General features: G+C 38.7%; 1 protein-coding gene across 3 annotated transcripts in view; it reads left to right on the top strand.

Moving 5' to 3' along the window:
* Positions 1-17,875, top strand: part of NUP153 (nucleoporin 153) — a 74,068-nt gene that overhangs the window by 49,460 nt on the left and 6,733 nt on the right. For all 3 annotated transcript variants that reach the window (XM_067752070.1, XM_067752069.1, XM_067752071.1), the window contains 4 exons: positions 7,940-8,065; positions 9,950-10,567; positions 13,375-13,569; positions 15,781-16,665. In XM_067752070.1, coding sequence (XP_067608171.1) covers positions 7,940-8,065; positions 9,950-10,567; positions 13,375-13,569; positions 15,781-16,665 — 1,824 coding nt within the window. The remainder of the gene's footprint in view (positions 1-7,939; positions 8,066-9,949; positions 10,568-13,374; positions 13,570-15,780; positions 16,666-17,875) is intronic.

The raw sequence follows: 17,875 nt of genomic DNA, 5'->3' as shown, positions 1-17,875 counted from the left end.
ATGTCTATTTAGGTCTCTGCCCATTTTGGGATTGGATTATTTTTTTTTTTGATATTGAGCTGCTTGTATATTTTGGAGATTAGTCCTTTGTCAGTTGCTTCGTTTGCAAATATTTTCTCCCATTCTGAGGGTTGTCTTTTTTTTATGGTTGCCTTTGCTGTGCAAAAGCTTTTAAGTTTCGTTAGGTCCATTTGTTTATTTTTGGTTTTGTTTCATTTCTCTAGGAGGTGGGTCAAAAGCATCTTGCTGTGATTTATTAGAGTGTTCTGCCTATAGTTTGATAGTGTCTGGCCTTGCATTTAGGTCTTTAATCCATTTTGAGTTTATTTTTGTGTATGGTGTTAGGGAGTGTTCTAATTTCATTCTTTTACATGTAGCTGTCCAGTTTTCCCAGCACCACTTATTGAAGAGGCTGTCTTTTCTCCATTGTATATTCTTGCCTCCTTTATCAAAGATAAGGTGACCATATGTGCGTAGGTTTATCTCTGGGCTTTCTATCCTGTTCTATCCATCTATATTTCTGTTTTTGTGCCAGTACCAGACTATCTTGATTACTGTAGCTTTGTAGTATAGTCTGAAGTCTGGGAGCCTGATTCCTCCAGCTCCATTTTTCTTTCTCAAGATTGCTTTGGCTATTTCAGGTCTTTTGTGTATCCATACAAATTGTGAAATTTTTTTGTTCTAGTTCTGTGGAAAATGCCATTGGTAGTTTGATAGGGATTGCATTGAATCTGTAGATTGCTTCGGGTGGTATAGCCATTTTCACAATGTTGATTCTTCCAATCCAAGAATACGGTATATCTCTCCATCTATTTGTATCATGTTTTATTTCTTTCATCCGTGTCTTACAATTTTCTGCATACAGGTCTTTTATCTCCTTAGGTAGGTTTATTCATAGGTATTTTATTCTTTTTGTTGCAGTGGTAAATGGGAGTGTTTCCTTAATTTCTCTTTCAGATGTTTCATCATTAGTGTATGGAAATGCCAGAGATTTCTGTGCATTAATTTTGTATCCTGCTACTTTACCAGATTTGTTGATTAGCTCTAGTAGTTTTCTGGTGGCATCTTTAGGATTCTCTATGTATAGTATCATGTCATCTGCAAACAGTGACAGTTTTACTTCTTCTTTTCTGATTTGGATTCCTTTTCTTTTTCTTCTCTGATTGCTGTGGCTAAAACTTCCAAAACTGTGTTGAATAGTAATGGTTAGAGTGGAAATCTTGTCTTGTTCCTGATCTTAATGGAAATGGTTTCAGTTTCTCACCATTGAGAATGATGTTGGCTGTGGGTTTGTCATATGTGGCCTTTATTATGTTGAGGTAGGTTCCCTCTATGCCCACTTGCTGGAGAATTTTTATCATTAATGGGTGTTGAATTTTGTCAAAAGCTTTTTCTGCATCTATTGAGATGATCATATGGTTTTTATCCTTCAGTCCGTTAATATGCTGTATCATATTCATTGATTTGCGTATATTGAAGAATCCTTGCATTCCTGTGATAAACCCCACTTTATCATGGTGTGTGATCTTTTTAGTATGCTGTTGGATTCTGTTTGCTAGTATTTTGTTGAGGATGTTTGCATCTATGTTCTTCAGTGATATTGGCCTGTAGTTTTCTTTCTTTGTGACATCCATGTCTGGCTTTGGTGTCAGGGTGATGGTGGCCTCGTAGAATGAGTTTGGGAGTGTTCCTCCCTCTGCTATATTTTGGAAGAGTTTGAGAAGGATAGGTGTTAGCTCTTCTCTAAATGTTTGATAGAATTTGCCTGTGAATCCATCTGGTCCTGGGCTTTTGTTGGAAGATTTTTTTTTTTGCGGTACGTGGGCCTCTCACTGTTGTGGCCTCTCCCGTTGCCGAGCACAGGCTCCGGACGCGCAGGCTCAGTGGCCATGGCTCATGGGCCCAGCCGCTCCGTGTCATGTGGGATCTTCCCAGAACGGGGCACGAACCCGTGTCCCCTGCATCGGCAGGCAGACTCTCAACCACTGGGCCACCAGGGAAGCCCAAGTTGGAAGATTTTTAATCACAGGTCCAATTTCAGTGCTTGTGATTGGTCTGTTTATATTTTCTGTTTCTTCTTGGTTTGGTTTCAGAAGATTGTGCTTTTCTAAGAATTCCAGATTGTCCATTTTATTGGCATATAATTGCTTGTAGGAATCTCTCCATGATCCTTTGTATTTCTGCAGTGTCAGTTGTTACTTCTTTTTCATTTCTAAATCTATTGATTTGAGTCTTCTCCCTTTTTTTCTTGATGAGTCTGTCTAATGGTATATCAATTTTGTTTATCTTCTGAAAGAACCAGCTTTTAGTTTTATTCATCTTTGCTATCATTTCCTTCATTTCTTTTTCATTTATTTCTGATCTGATCTTTATGATTTCTTCTGTTAACTTTGGTGGGTTTTTTTGTTCTTTCTCTAATTGCTTTAGGTGTAAGGTTAGGTTGTTGGAGATTTTTCTTGTTTCTTGAGGTAGGATTGTATTGCTATAAACTTCTCTCTTAGAACTGGTTTTGCTGCATCCCATAGGATTTGGGATATCATGTTTTCATTGTCATTTGCTTCTAGGTATTTTTTATTTCCTCTTTGATTTCTTCAGTAATCCCTTGGTTATTTAGTAGCATATCATTTAGCCTCCATGTGTTTGTATTTTTTATAATTTTTTTCCTGTAATTGGTATCTAGTCGTATAGTGTATGGTGATCTTCACGTTTTACTCCTTCGCCATCTTGAAGGTCGCCCACTGTGTTTACTTTTGATTACAGCGGTTATTGTTACTCTTCTCTTGGTATCATATTTGATGTATTATTTCAGGAATATCCTGATGGTTATAAATTTGTCCTCAGTTGTGGGAACCAAGCAACAGGGAGCTGTGCTGTCGTTTGCTCCTGTCACTGGAACTACTCCTATTGCTGCAGCTTTGCTCCTAGGCCACCACTCACCAGATCTAGGCATCCTTCCAGGAGCCGTGACTGCTGGTTACTGATCCCAGGGCTGCCCACCAGGTCTCACAGAGGTGTCTGGTATTAACCTGTCTACCAGTGCTCTCAATACCAGACTCTCCTCTGTGCTAAGCAGACGTCATCATCTGAGCAACAGGAGAGCTCCCTCAGCGGGTCTCTGGCCGTGGAAGCTCTATAAATGAAATGTTACAGGAAGTTCATGGGTGGTCTACATTGTAATTACAGTGAATTCCATCTGTAGGTTTACTCTTGAGTTCACAAGCATTTTTATGCGTAAGGGTTATGCCAGCCTCTGCAGATAGTGATATATAATTTCTAAACTCAAAAAAATGGGCATAATAGAGGGAAAGAAATGAATATTCAGATAATTAAACCATAGGCTTTTGCTGTGGTGGTGGTGGTTTTGTTTCAAGTATTGGGTGTTTGGGAAATGAAGAATAATCTGGGCTGAGTTACTCAGGTCAAGAATTCTGAGTAAGGGCATTTCTCACCCAACAAACAGCCAAATGCAAGAGAACAAGAGGAAAAGCATGGCATACTTTGAAAACCGCAAATAATTTGTCATGAGATTGAGAGGTAGCTTTAAATTCTAAAAATTCTCCGAATGCTATGCTCAATAATTGGATTTTAATCTGAATGTGGTAGGAAAACATTGGGTGGTTTTTATAGGGGGTGAGATGGTGCCTTGGCGTAACAGCAGTGTGTTGAGTGGGCAGGTGGGTGGGAGTGGGGTGTCATATGCTGAGACACCAGTTAAGGGGCTGTTGCCTTATTCAGAAGTGTTTCGTTGACTATCTGCTGAGTTTGGGAATTTTTAAAAACTAGATCCTCCCTCAAAAGGTAGATTTAAAAAGCTGTCAAAGAGCCAGCTAAGAAAGTCTTTGTCTTTGGATGATCTGGAAGACAAGAGCATAGGTTACAAGAGTGGCACAAAATAAGAATTTGACTGGTATGTTTTCAATCCTGATTTTTGTTGAATAAAACAGCCCTGTGTAAGAGAAAGTAATAAGCATATTTCAGGTGTACTTAACACATGATTTTTTTTCTTTAATGTTACTGTGAATTCAAGAAGAATAAACCAGTTCAAATTTCATTTTCATGCCTGGTTATGAGGGAAAGGCATTGAAGTCCTTCAGTTTTTATTAATGCTTTACTAATGGTAACCGAATGAGTAATAGTTTGTTAAAACAACTTTTGTGTTTCATTACATCTGGGGAAATTATCCAGATTTTTCAGGAGTTTATTATGAGTGGCATATATAGAATTGTTCTTACATTGAGACCTCTGTTTCTCACCACTTCTGTCATTAAAAAGCTGATGAAAATGTGGAAGTCATGGTTACGCTGTGATAGGAGCTAATTTTCCCATTATCTTCATTTTCCATCTCTTTGAGTATACTTTAGGAAATCCTTAAAATTTACCTTAAGTTGCTAAAAGCAATTCAATTTTAATTATAAAGGAAGATAGCATGTGATAAAGTAATAAAAGCATTTTTCTTTGTTTTGACACAGTTGTAAGAGATAGGTATGGTGTTTTGTTTTTTGCACATTTTTATTATTCAGGTGAAATTGACATAAGATAAAGTTAATCATTTACAGGGAACAATTCATTGGTGTTTAGTACAATCACAATGTTGATTGTGTTTAGTGCAGTCACCACCTCTAACTAGTACCATACATTTTTATCACTTCCAAAAGGAAACCTGTACCCATTAACCAGTTTTTCCCCATTTCCCCCCCCACCCCCCAACTACTGACAGCTACTAATCTGTGTTCTATGTATTTACCTATCCTGGAACCATACAGTGTGACTTTTTGTATCTGGCTTCTTTCATGTACCGTTTTCAAGGTTCATCTGTCTTGTAGTATGTATCATTACGTCATTCCTTTTGTGGCTGAATGATATTCCATCATATGGATATACCATAAGTTATCTGTTTATTCGTTGATAGACATTTGAGTTGTTTCCACTTTTTGGCTATTGTGAATAGTGTTGCTATGAATATGCATGTACTTGTATTTGTTTGAATACTAGTTTCAGTGCTTTGGAGTGTATACCTGGGAATGGAGTTGATGGATCAAATGATAGTCTTGTATTTAACTTCTTGAGGAACTACAAAACTTTCTCTCAGCAGCCGGCCCATTTTACATTCCCACCAGCAGGATTCAAATTTCTCCATGTTCTCACCATGTTTACTATTTTCCATTTTTTGATGATAGCCGTCGTAGTGGGTATGAAGTGATGCTTCATTGTGGTTTTTGTTGTTGTTGTTGTTTTTGCGGTACACGGGCCTCTCACTGCTGTGGCCTCTCCCGTTGCGGAGCACAGGCTCCGGATGCACAGACTTAGCGGCCATGGCTCACGGGCCCAGCTGCTCCGCGGCACGTGGGATCTTCCCGGACTGGAGCACAAACCCACGTCCCCTGCATCGGCAGGTGGACTCTCAACCACTGCACCACCAGGGAAGCCCTTCATTGTGGTTTTGATTTGCATTTATTTCCCTGAAGACTAATGGTGTTTAGTATCTTTTTTTTTGGAACAGAGAAAGGTTTATTGCAGGGCCAAGCAAGGAGAACAGGTGGCTTATGCTTAAAAAACCTGAACTCCTGTTTAGCATCTTCTCATGTGCTTTTTGGCCCTTTACATATCTTCTTGGGAGAAATGTCTGGTCAGGTCCTTTGCCCATTTTCAAATTGGTTTGTCTTGTTGCTGAGTTGTAGCGTTTTTATATAGTCTGGATACTAGATCTTTATCAGATGTGTGATTTGCAAATATTTTTTCCCATTCAGTCAGTTGTCACTTTCTTGATAATGTCCTTAGATGCACAAAGATTTCTAATTTTGGTGAAGTTCAGTTTTTTATTTACTTGTGCTTTTGGTGTCATATCTAAGAATTCATTGTCAAATCCATGGTCATGAAGATACACCTCCTAGGTTTTCTTTTAAGAGTTTTATGGTTTCAGTTCTTATGTTTAGGTCATTGATCCATTTTTTTGTTAAATTAATTAATTAATTTATTTTTGTCTGTGTTAGGTCTTCGTTGCTGTGCACGGGCTTTCTCTAGTCGCGGCAAGTGAGGGCTACTCTTCGTTGCGGTGTGCGGGCTTCTCATTGCGGTGGCTTCTCTTGTTGCAGAGCACAGGCTCTAGGTGCACAGGCTTCAGTAGTTGTGGCTCGTGGGCTGTAGAGTGCAGGCTCAGTAGTAGTGGCGCATGGGCTTAGTTGCTCCGCGGCATGTGGGATCTTCCCAGACCAGGGGTCTAACCTGTGTCCCCTGCATTGGCAGGTGGATTCTCAACCACTGCGCCACCAGAGAAGTTCCCATTGATCCATTTTGAATTAATTTTTGTTTATGGTGTGAGGTAAGGGTAGGTAGGGTTTTTGAACTACTTTACCCACTGCTTTTAAATTGGCAAGCACTTTAGAAGAAAAACCTGATTATTTATATTTTATTATGGAAAATTTCAAACATTCTCAGAAGTGGAAGCGTAGACTGAGTCCCCATACACACTTTACTGAGCTTCAGCATTTGCCATTTTGTGACCAATCTTGTTTCTCTCTCCCTCCTTCCTTCTCCCCTCACACACACGAACACACCTATCAGGTAATTTTGAAACAATCCCAAATATATTTCATCTGTAAACAAATATAATGACAAAATGATTATTGTACTCACAATATAGATCTCTTATTTTAAGTATAAGGATATGTTCGTTTTAGCAAGTTTGGGAACTATGAAAAGTAAAAATATCACTCTTTAGATATAAACGGTCAAAATCTTCTGGACTTTCTAACCTACTCTTTCCCATAACTATGCTTCTAAGAATGATTTTTTCTGGCTGCATAGCATTCCATCATGTCAATGTTCTGTAATTTATGTAGCTAGCCCCTTTTATTAAGTATCATCCAGGTTTTCAATATAATAACTGAAAGATATTTTCAATCATAGGATAAATTTATAGAAATGAAATATCTGGCTTAATTAAACATTAAATTTTTTTAACATCTTTATTGGAGTATAATTGCTTTACAATGTTGTGTTATTTTCTGCTGTATAACAAAGTGAATCAGCTATACGTATACATATATCCCCATATCCACTCCCTCTTGTGTCTCCCTCCCACCCTCCCTATCCCACCCCTCTAGGTGGTCACAGAGCACTGACCTGATCTCCCTGTGCTATGCGGCTACTTCCCGGTAGCTATCTGTTTTACATTTGGTAGTGTATATATGTCCATGCCACTCTCTCACTTCATTCCAGCTTACCCCTCCCCCTCCCTATGTCCTCAAGTCCGTTCTCTGTGTCTGCGTCTTTATTCCTGTCCTGTCCCTAGGTTCTTCAGAACCTTTTTTTTTTTAGATTCCATATATATGTGTTAGCATACGGTATTTGTTTTTCTCTCTCTGACTTACTCCACTCTGTATGACAGACTCTAGGTCCATCCACCTCACTACAGATAACTCAATTTCATTCCGTTTTATGGCTGAGTAACATTCCATTGTATATATGTGCCACGTCTTCTTTATCCATTCATCTGTCTATGGACACTTAGGTTGCTCCCATAAACATTAATTTTTAAAGTTTTTTTTTAATCAGTGTTGTAAATTGCTGTGTAATCAAATACCTATTTCATACAGTGTTTGAACTCACCCCTGTTGCCATATCCTCTTCAGGGTTTCAGTCTGATGAAACTGGTGAACTTATTGGTAACAATTACAGATTATATATAGTTTATATAATTTTTTTGTCCTTCTGGAGGAGAGAGATGTACAGTATGGGAAATAGTATTTTTTGCTTCCTTGTAATGGCAAGTTAACCGTGTACTTTAAATCATTTGTTCATTATCTTTGAATTACAGTGACTTTTTTGGTGTTTTGTTTTTTTTTTAAGATGTTGATTCAAATTGACTTTGAGAGATTTTTAATACATGTAACTTGCTTTTTCTTAGCATAATATCTCTTACAATTAAAAAAAATTACAGCTCAAGATATCACTGCAGTGAACAGTCCAAGCTGTAAGAAGAAACCAGATGAAGATTGCAAGGGCCCTTTCAAACCTGCAAAAACCCTGAAAGAAGGAAGTGTCCTAGATGTTCTGAAGAACCCTGGTAAGATAATGGCTGCCCTTGAGATAATCTAAAATCTTAATTGCAAAATCATGATCTCATCTTAATATCATTTGTTAATACTTTGTTGTACTTCAGGCTTTTAAAAAATGATGTCTAGTTTGATAGGAGATTGGCTTTTGAATGTAGATGTAATCAGATGTAACTTTTTAGGTGCAAGACCTTAGTAACTATTTCTTTAGAATTTAAGGACTCTGCACTAAAATGGAATCTCTAAGGGGCAAGTATAGAAGGAGAAAATGTGAATTGCCTGTTAATTAGAGATGGGCCAAAAATTGGAAAAAAGTAAATAAACCTGATGATATACCTGGACATGTCTCTCTCTGAGAGCATTGAACTGCCTTGTTCTTCTCAGATTATTCCCCAGTTGTGGGATATATATAACAAAGCCAGGTGGAAAGGAAACATATGCTGACTGTAACACACACACACACACACACACACACACACACACACACACACACACACACACAGGATAGTACTCACTTCAAATAAAATAAGATATGAATGTTAGTGGGTAAGAATTTGAAGATAATGAATAGAAGTCCTCAAATAGGAATAGGTTTTCAGTTTGAAAATCAAAAAGGATAGTATAATTCCAACTGGGATGTATACTATAAGAATATAAAAGTGTTTATAAGATAATCTAGTAGCTCAGAAAGAATTTAGATTTATCCAGCACATGTGTTCATGTATAACTGCATGTGAGCTTCAATAATAAGGTTGGATGCTACAGCAAGATTTAGAGGGATTAGGTTTTTTTGGTGTAGCTCCCATTTTATAGATGGGTATACTGCCTGCTAGAGTCTCAATATAGACGGTTTTATGCAGTTATGGGCAGGACTCCAGGATGCCTGTGTTAGGGTGAACTAAGTGGTAGTCAGCATCAAATGCATATAGATTATCTTCATAGAAGTTACACTTTGCATTCATAATGCCCACTCCTCCCCTCTTTTAAACTTTTTTTAAATAGCAAAAATTTGGAGAAGTTACATGTTCTCTTGAGGGAAATCAGGAAAATCCAAAAAAGTGGGAGGAAAAGAAAACTTGTAACACCTTGAAGTGGTTACTGTTAAAATTTTGCCAATCTTAGTGACTCACGTTAATCATTAACAAAATAGTACATTTTCCTCTTTTGGGAGTAACTGAAGTATGTGGGATTGTTTTATCTTTAGGCAAAAAATAGCTCTAGGCTGGATTATTTCTTGTACCACTAGAAAACCTCTTTAACAACCTTCTGTATCATCTTTCCCTCTGATTTTCTTTTCCCTTGATGCTAAAGGCTAGAGAAACGGGTGTTTTTTTGGTGTATGTAAAATAAAAGTTAATTGGTCCAGAGTAAAGGATTGAAAGGTCATTTCTACAAATACAGTATAGTTTGAGTGAAACTCAACTGTTGCCAGTTTTGATAGCACAAAGACTTTTCCTCATGGTTTTTTTCCTTATTTCCAAAGACTTTTCCTTATTTCATGGTTCTATGTGTATACCTTAATTAAGTCTCAAATTAGGTATTGGTTGAACTACAGTAAACAGATTCCTAGAGGAAGATGATATACTATAAACCAAACATCTTTTGTAGACTTTTACCTAGGTCTGTCGCTTATTAAATATGTGATTAGTACTAGAAATATAGCTTAGGTGAAAAACTACTTTTAAGTAGTCCATCTTGGACTGTAATAACTCTGTAATTAAGGTAAAAATGTTTCCCCCCAGGAATAATATTTTTATCATTAACAGCTATTACTCTATAATTATTGTCTATATTAATATTATTAATATTTATTAATGATTAATAAATAATAGGCTTTCTAATCAAAACGTGGACTAATCTTTTCCTTCCCACTCCCCTCTTCCCCCGCATTGTAGGTTTCACATCACCAAAGGCAGATTCTCTTGCTGCTCAACCTACCACCACAAGCCTGGTAGTTTATTCAAGACCAGCAATAAGTAGCTTTTCTTCTAGTGGAATTGGGTTTGGGGAAAGTTTAAACCCTGGGCCGTCGTGGCAGTGTGATACCTGTCTGCTCCAGAACAAGGTTACAGACAACAAATGTGTAGCCTGTCAAGCCGCAAAATTGCCGCCAAAAGATACTGCTGAACAGACCGGAACTGGGACACCGAGTAAAAGTGGCAAAGCAACTGTTTCTGCACCAGAGACAGGCTTTGGAGACAAATTTAAACCAGCAGTAGGAACTTGGGATTGCGATACCTGTTTAGTGCAAAATAAACCTGAAGCGATAAAATGTGTAGCTTGTGAAACACCGAAACCGGGAACTGGTGTTAAGCGAGTCCTTACGTTGCCAGTGGCTTCAGAAAGCGCTGTTACTGTGGCTGCTTCCTCCTCCAGCTGCACTGAGACCACTGGTGCCTTAGGATTTACAGATAAATTCAAAAGGCCCGTGGGATCTTGGGAGTGTCCAGTGTGCTGTGTTTCTAATAATGCAGAAGACAATAAATGTGTGTCCTGTATGTCTCAGAAACCAGGTACGTTTATGGCTGTTTGGAATAATTTTGTTCATTTCTTTAATAGAACATTTTAATTTATTCTCTGTAAAACAGCTAAGAATAACCTCAATATTTTAGATGTTTCAAGATGAGCATTTCCTCATATGTCTTAATTTTTCTGAACTGTCTTGAAATTAAAATGACTTGCTTGGGACTGGAACTGCATGTTCTCTTAGGAGAGGCTGTGTGTTAAAATCAGTCCAGCATTTGCTTTGACCTCTTTTTTTGTATGTAATTTTATCAGAAGCTTCTTGCTCTTCATGATCATTTTCAAAGTTGGCTAATATAGATGCAAAGGTCTTAAAACGGGGCAATCTTTCTCAAACCTTTACACAGAATAAAATATTCCTTTGTCTCTTTTCCTCTAAGTAGAAGTGAGGATGGCTAGTGGTCATTTACACAGCTGATTTCATTGCATTATGAGAAGGCTGTGGCTGAATGTTAATGGTGATACCTGTACCTGTATGCGCTATCTGCCAGAGATACTGCAATGATCATAAATTACTGAATCATTAATGAAAAGTTCTATTAGGTAACCAGAAAAATGAAGTTAGAGTTGAGTTTTTCCTGTTTCTGTTCAATTTTGAAAGAGTTAACTGAAGATTTACATTGATCTTTAATTCATTTGGAATTAATTCATTTGACTCTGCTGTGTTTGTAATGCTATTATATAATTATTTGGTACAGATATATGGTAACATGGATACTAAATAAAACATGCTATGAGTATCCTGGGAATTATACTTCCTATTTTTATTGCATTATCATGGATGTGTGATTTTGTGTTTGCAATGGAAAACTCTTGAGTTAATAGCCCACATCCCTCTCTTAACACCAGGGGTGAGCCATATTTCTGATTCCTGCTAGACATCTCTACAAGAATAAGATTTCAGAATCTTTTTTCCGAAATATTTTTCTCTTTCCATCTGGCATTCTTCCTCTTCCCCTTAACAAAAAAAAGAAAGAAAGCTCTTGATACGTGTAGGAAACCAAAATTTATTCTGAGTTGATGGGTCAAACTTATATTTTTGATAAATCACCTGGTGGCTTTTTGGAGGATAGATTTGAAGGCAGCAAAATTTGGAAACCAGAGGACAGATTAGGAAGTTGATCAATAATATAGGTAGAGATAGTAGTGATATGTACTAATACAAGCAAATAGGGTATAGAATAATGTACGGTTTGAAGATATGTTGATTTCAAGCTGCTGAAGTTGACAGATATGTGTGAGGCCTTTGGATATACTGATAATGGACCCTCTGGACTGGAGATACAGATTTGGGAGTCATTAGCCCATAGTTTTCAAGTAAGTCATGGGAGTAGAGGTGATATAAGGTGAGTGAGCAGAGCAAATAGAGAAGACAGCCTAAAACTGAACTCTGCCAACTTAAGAGAGTAGCAAGAATAGAACTTTGGAGCAGTTAATCTTTTAAATGAATAACCAGAGAGGAAAAACGAAAACCACGTGGTACTAGTTGCTTTTTAGGAGGATGGATTTCAAGGGAATGAAACCAGAGGTCTCAATAACAAGGCTATTAAGCAAGAGATGAGGGGGCTTGAACCAGAAGAGCAGTAGAAGGGTCAGAGAAAGAGAATGAAATAGATTGGAGAGATGTATAAGGGAAGAGTTGTCATCTAGCCAAGGTAGCCAGGTGGATAGTGGAACTACCAACAAAGAGATACCACAGGGATGAAAACCAGAAGTGTGGGTCTCAGGTATGGATGGGAAAGATTTTGTTGGTGGTTAAAATCATCAGAGTAGATGAGAGCTCATGAGAAGGGCAGTGGACCAAAGATGGCACAATTCTGTTGGCAAGATGGAAGAGAACATACCAGTAAAACACAGATCAGGTAACTGGGAAAAGTGACAACAGCTAGAGGACATTTAGAGAAGTGAGGTTACCAGAATGAATGGCTCCACTCTCAACACTGTATTTCTTCATGCAGCCGTGCCTTGCTGAACTATCCTTCCTGTGCCGCCGCATCTGCCCACAAAATTGCTAGTTCTGCTTAAAAATGTAAATACCACCCCTGTGAATCCTTCTCCTATCCCATAGTAATTTCTTCTCTGTACTCTTGTTTAGATCATTTGTCACTCTCCGTCTTAGTGATGGTGCTGCTATGCATTTATGTTCGTTTTGCTTTCCCCCCTTTTAGATCAGAAACACCTTTAGAAGTTAAGCAACATTTTATTCATCTCGATATCCCCAGAACCTAAGCACGTTATGGCGCTTAATAAATGTCTGTTAAATGGCTACCTTATAACAGAAATGCCATGAACATAGTAGGTAGTGTTGAGTTGAATTGCGAAGTGGATAAAAGAGCACTTCTATGCAAAAATAGTCATTTCAAAGCCAGAGATCTGTGCTTTGAAATCTTGAAATGAATATTGCCTGGGCGGTGTGTTTTATGAGTCAGGCTGTTGCCTACAATTGAGAATGTATGTTTTATAATCTGTGATGTGTAACAAAATTGGATAGATTATTAAGGAAAATTCAGGCTTTTAGGCTCTGATTTGTGAGCGTGGTTCTTAAAAACCATGGCTGTTCAAACTGGGGATTAAAAGGGGGCTCATCACTGAGCAAGGTGAGTGTGAGTTGCTCTTTTGTAAGATTAAAAGAAATCTGAGCTGTCTGTACTGTTTTTAACAATGTGATGTTTAGATTTCTGGCATTTTCTCTTAATAGGAAACACATTAAAAACTGTACATTTAGACTTAGTGGTGTCATTGAGATCTTGACATAATGTAAATCCGAATTTTCCTGTATTTCCCCATTATTTTTTAGGAAGTTCAGTACCTGCTTCAAGTAGCAGCACTGTCTCTGTCTCTCTGTTGTCTGGAGGCTGCCTAGGATTGGACAAGTTCAAGAAACCTGAGGGAAGCTGGGACTGTGCAGTGTGCCTAGTGGAGAATAAAGCAGATGCTAACAGATGCGCAGCATGCGAGAGTGCAAAGCCGGGCACGAAGTCTGAGTTTACAGGTAAGGTGTTGGCAAAGTGCCTCCTTAGATCACCACTTGAAAGTGAAATATTTACAAACAGCTTTGGTTTTAAAACTATTCATTCTCTGTTGAAAATTCATGTAAAATGAGCTCTTGTCCTGGACTTTTAGCTCGTATCTGTCTCTGAATTACTATGCAGTTGAATTGTTTGCTAGTCTGCAGTGAAGATAAGTACATTTTCTATTTTATTTGTTTTCATTTGAGAAGGAAAATGCTGGTTGCAGCCCACTGAATTAATTAACATGGCTAAGGGGATACAACTGGTTTGAAAAACACTGCATTTGGGTTTTAGAAGATCACTAAAGCTCCTTATGTGGCTGCTACCTCATGGTCCCTTTCCTGTTTTCCCCACCTGTAGTACAGTAATCACCATACCTTTAAACCTTCCTTTTGAGGCAGAAGTGCCTTTGAGATCCTTTGAGTCAGAGGTGATAACTAGTTAATTATTGTCTTTGGCACCTTTATTTTTAGCTTTCTGTCTAATATCACTTAAGGTATTTCAGAGACCGTGTGGATAGCCATTTGCTTTTGAGATTTTTTTTTGGGTGCGTTGGGTCTTCGTTGCTGCACGTGGGCTTTCTCTAGTTGCGGCGAGCGGGGGCTACTCTTCGTTGTGGTGCGCGGGCTTCTCACTGCGGTGGCTTCTCTCGTTGTGGAGCACGGGCTCTAGGCGCGCGGGCTTCAGTAGTTGTGGCTCGTGGGCTCAGTAGTTGCAGCACGCAGGCTCTAGAGCACAGGCTCAGTAGTTGCGTGGTGCTTGGGCTTAGTGGCTCCTCGGCACGTGGGATCTTCCCAGACCAGGTATCAAACCCATGTCCCCTTCACTGGCAGGTGGATTCTTAACCACTGCGCCACCAGGGGAGTCCTGCTTTTGAGATTCTGATATAATTTCAAATAAGTTTCTTATGGAAAGAAAGTGGGGTGGGTAATCATTAAAGGGGGAAATCTGAAGACAAGCGATTTTTACAAGCCCTTGGTTGCCACCTGTCTCTATTTACATGTGGGTAAACAGAGTAATGGATGAATACCTTGGCACCGTTTAATGATTTTTGTGTTGAGCCAGTCATTCAAGTGCTTCATTTCTAGTTTATTCCACTACAGAGAAGAATTCTGAAACCAAGACTTTGAGCTTGTCAGTATAGTATTTTTATTTTTTAAAATATTGCTTCCAGGGCTTCCCTGGTGGCACAGTAGTTGAGAGTCCACCTGCCGATGCAGGGGACACGGGTTCGTGCCCTGGTCCGGGAAGATCCCGCATGCCGTGGAGCGGCTGGGCCCATGGGCTGTGGCCGCTGAGCGTGTGAGTCCGGAGCCTGTGCTCCGCAACGGGAGAGGCCACAACAGTGAGAGGCCCGCGTACCGCAAAAAAAAAATATATTGCTTCCACTCATATAATTCTAGTTCTTTGGTGCTAAAAATCTTAATTCTTAAGTAAATAACACATGTACTCACAGGATTTAAAAAGCAAATTATGACAGGATTCCCAGCGAAAAGTCTCTCTCTTGTCCCTATTGGCTCATTTTCCATCCTTCCTGCTCCACCAGTGGTAATAGCTATCTGTGGTTAGTTTCTTGTAACTCTTTCAGTGTTTCTTTATGCACATCACAAGCAAATATACTTCTATTCTCTCTATTCTTACTTCTCTCTACCTTGTTAGAAAAGGTTGTATACCACACCGCCTTTTTGCACCCTTGACATTACCACAGATTAGCTTGGACTTTGTTCTTCATTTACAGCTGCCTGGATTGCATATGGCATTCTGCATATCTTTGAGTTTATCATTCAAATAAAGACTCAGCTGTAGACTTGCTGGGTCAAAGGGTACATGTGTCTGTAATTTGGGGTAAATATTGGCAAGTTGCCCTCCACAAATTCTGTGCTGATTTACACATCCACCTGCCATGGCTGGAGTGTCTGTTCCTCCTAGCCTCATCACCAGCACTGTTTTATCAAACTTGTTTGATCTCTGTCAGTCTGATAGATGAAATGTGGCACATCCGTGTAGTTGTGAGTATCGAGATGCTGAATATGGGCAACTTGGTTCATGTTTACTGCCATTGTTAAACTAATACTCTTCGAAGTAGGCCTTTTCAGAGTTGTCCCATGTCCCTTTACTTTTCAAGGTTGACATTCTGTTTGAGAGAGTAGTAGTAATTCATTGTCTTTTTGGTGTTTCTTATATTTTTGAAGGCTTCAGCCCATCTTCCTCATCTTCGAACCCAGCAACCTCATCCTTCAAATTTGGTATCCCATCATCCTCTTCTGGGCCTTCTCAGACTTTAACAAACACTGGAAATTTTAAATTTGGAGATCAAGGAGGTTTCAAAATAGGTGTGTCATTAGATTCTGGGTCTGTAACCCCTTTGAGTGAAGGCTTTAAATTTTCTAAACCAATAGGAGATTTTAAATTTGGAGTTTCATCTGATTCTAAACCTGAAGAAGTTAAAAAAGATAGTAAAAACGATAATTTTAAGTTTGGACTTGCTTCTGGTTTAAGCAATCCGCCTTCTTTAGCTCCATTTCAGTTTGGGGTGTCTAGTCTTGGGCAGCAAGAAAAGAAAGAAGAACCGCCGAAATCTTCATCAGCAGGCTTTGGCTTTGGTTCTGGTGTCATTAACCCTCCCCCTGCTGCTACTGACACCACAGTGACCTCTGAGAGCAAGAGCAGCTTCAGTTTTGGAACCGTGGACACCAAGAGTGTCCCAGGGGCTCCTTTCACATGTCAGACGCCAGAAGCAAAAAAAGAAGAAACCCCTGCCTCCAAAGGAGGGTTCACTTTCGGCAGCGTGGACCCTGCCCCCCTGCCATCTGCCTCGTTGTTTGTTTTGGGAAGGACAGAAGAGAAACAGCAAGAGCCTGTCACGTCTACATCTCTCGTGTTTGGGAAAAAAGCTGACAGTGAAGAGCCAAAGTGTACACCAGTGTTTTCCTTTGGGAACTCAGAGCAAACCAAAGACGAGGGTTCTTCCAAGTCTTCGACCTTTAGTTTCAGTATGGCAAAACCATCTGAGAAGGAATCTGAACAGCCAACGAAGGCCACTTTTGCTTTTGGAGCTCAAACCAGTACTACAGCTGGTAGGTATTAAACATTGTTGTTGTTTTTTTTTTTTACAAGGTGTCAAAGGTAGCAAGTCAAGGAATGGTTTATACTGGAAATAGTTGAGAGAGTACCAGTAATAGAACTCTCTGGGAAGCAGCCGAGGATTCAGCTCCTTCAGAATCCCCCCCCCCCCCGTGATTCTCATGAAGTTATCTGCATATCTAATTTTGAGAAACACAGCTCTAATGGAAAGCCCACAGTATTTGCACATTTGTCCGTGACTTACTCTCTTATGTTTGGGCTTTTATAATCAGAATTGACATATACTGTTCAGGAAAATAAGCATTTTTTCTTAAGCTCATGAAATATTTTATTTTTTAACTAATAAAATCTTTATGTACAGGCCTTCATTTACAAATAGAGATAACCAGTCTTCATCTGGCATTTAAGGAACATAGACAACAAATATGACAAATCCCTGAGAAATAGAGGTGATTATGAAAACTAAGATCTGGAAGAAAAAAAGGAAATAGTATTTTTAAAAGTTAAAGAAACACGGTTTGTGAAATAAAATCATTGTGTGGACTGAGGAGCAGCGGGGGCAAAAAAACAGCTGATAATTGGATTAGTGAACTGGAATTTCCCAGAACACAATGCAAAAGAACATGAACACTTTTGAATAATAAATTAGAAACACAAGAAAATGAAAAATTAACCTGAAAAAAGAAGTATGGAATTCCACACATAGGTGTGAGCAGTTTTTGTCTATAAAATTCTGCTTAAATTTTAACACACCCTTCAAAGGAAACAAAAACTAAATTATACATTATTATTTAGAAAGGAATAAAAATGAGATAGGGTCTAATCGAATTTAATCCTGGTATCGCTATACTGTTTCCATTGAAATAGACATTTTTAACGTCCTATTAAACCACCTGAAAGTGAGCTAACATGTTCCATTTTCTGTAAATTATACCAATGCCCATACCACAATGTGACCAGCCCTGTCTAGTAAATAGTGTTGGAACTGAGATGTTATTGGAACAAGTTTAAAAAAAAAAAGTCTTCTACTGAAGGTAGCTGGATTTAGGGTCACCATATAAAAAATCATTCTCTTTTCTCCAAATCAAGAATAAATAGTTGGACAGCATTTCCCATTTGTATTTACTAACATTTCCAATTTGTATTTTATAATATCAGCAGAACCTGCAACGTGCTAAAGAATTAAGAGAACATAAAAGGCAT

The sequence above is a fragment of the Pseudorca crassidens genome, chromosome 10 (assembly GCF_039906515.1).
Source record: "Pseudorca crassidens isolate mPseCra1 chromosome 10, mPseCra1.hap1, whole genome shotgun sequence".
In the NCBI taxonomy this organism is placed as follows: domain Eukaryota; kingdom Metazoa; phylum Chordata; class Mammalia; order Artiodactyla; family Delphinidae; genus Pseudorca; species Pseudorca crassidens.
Note: the sequence above shows the minus strand (reverse complement) of the source record. Positions and strands in the feature narration are given on the sequence as shown.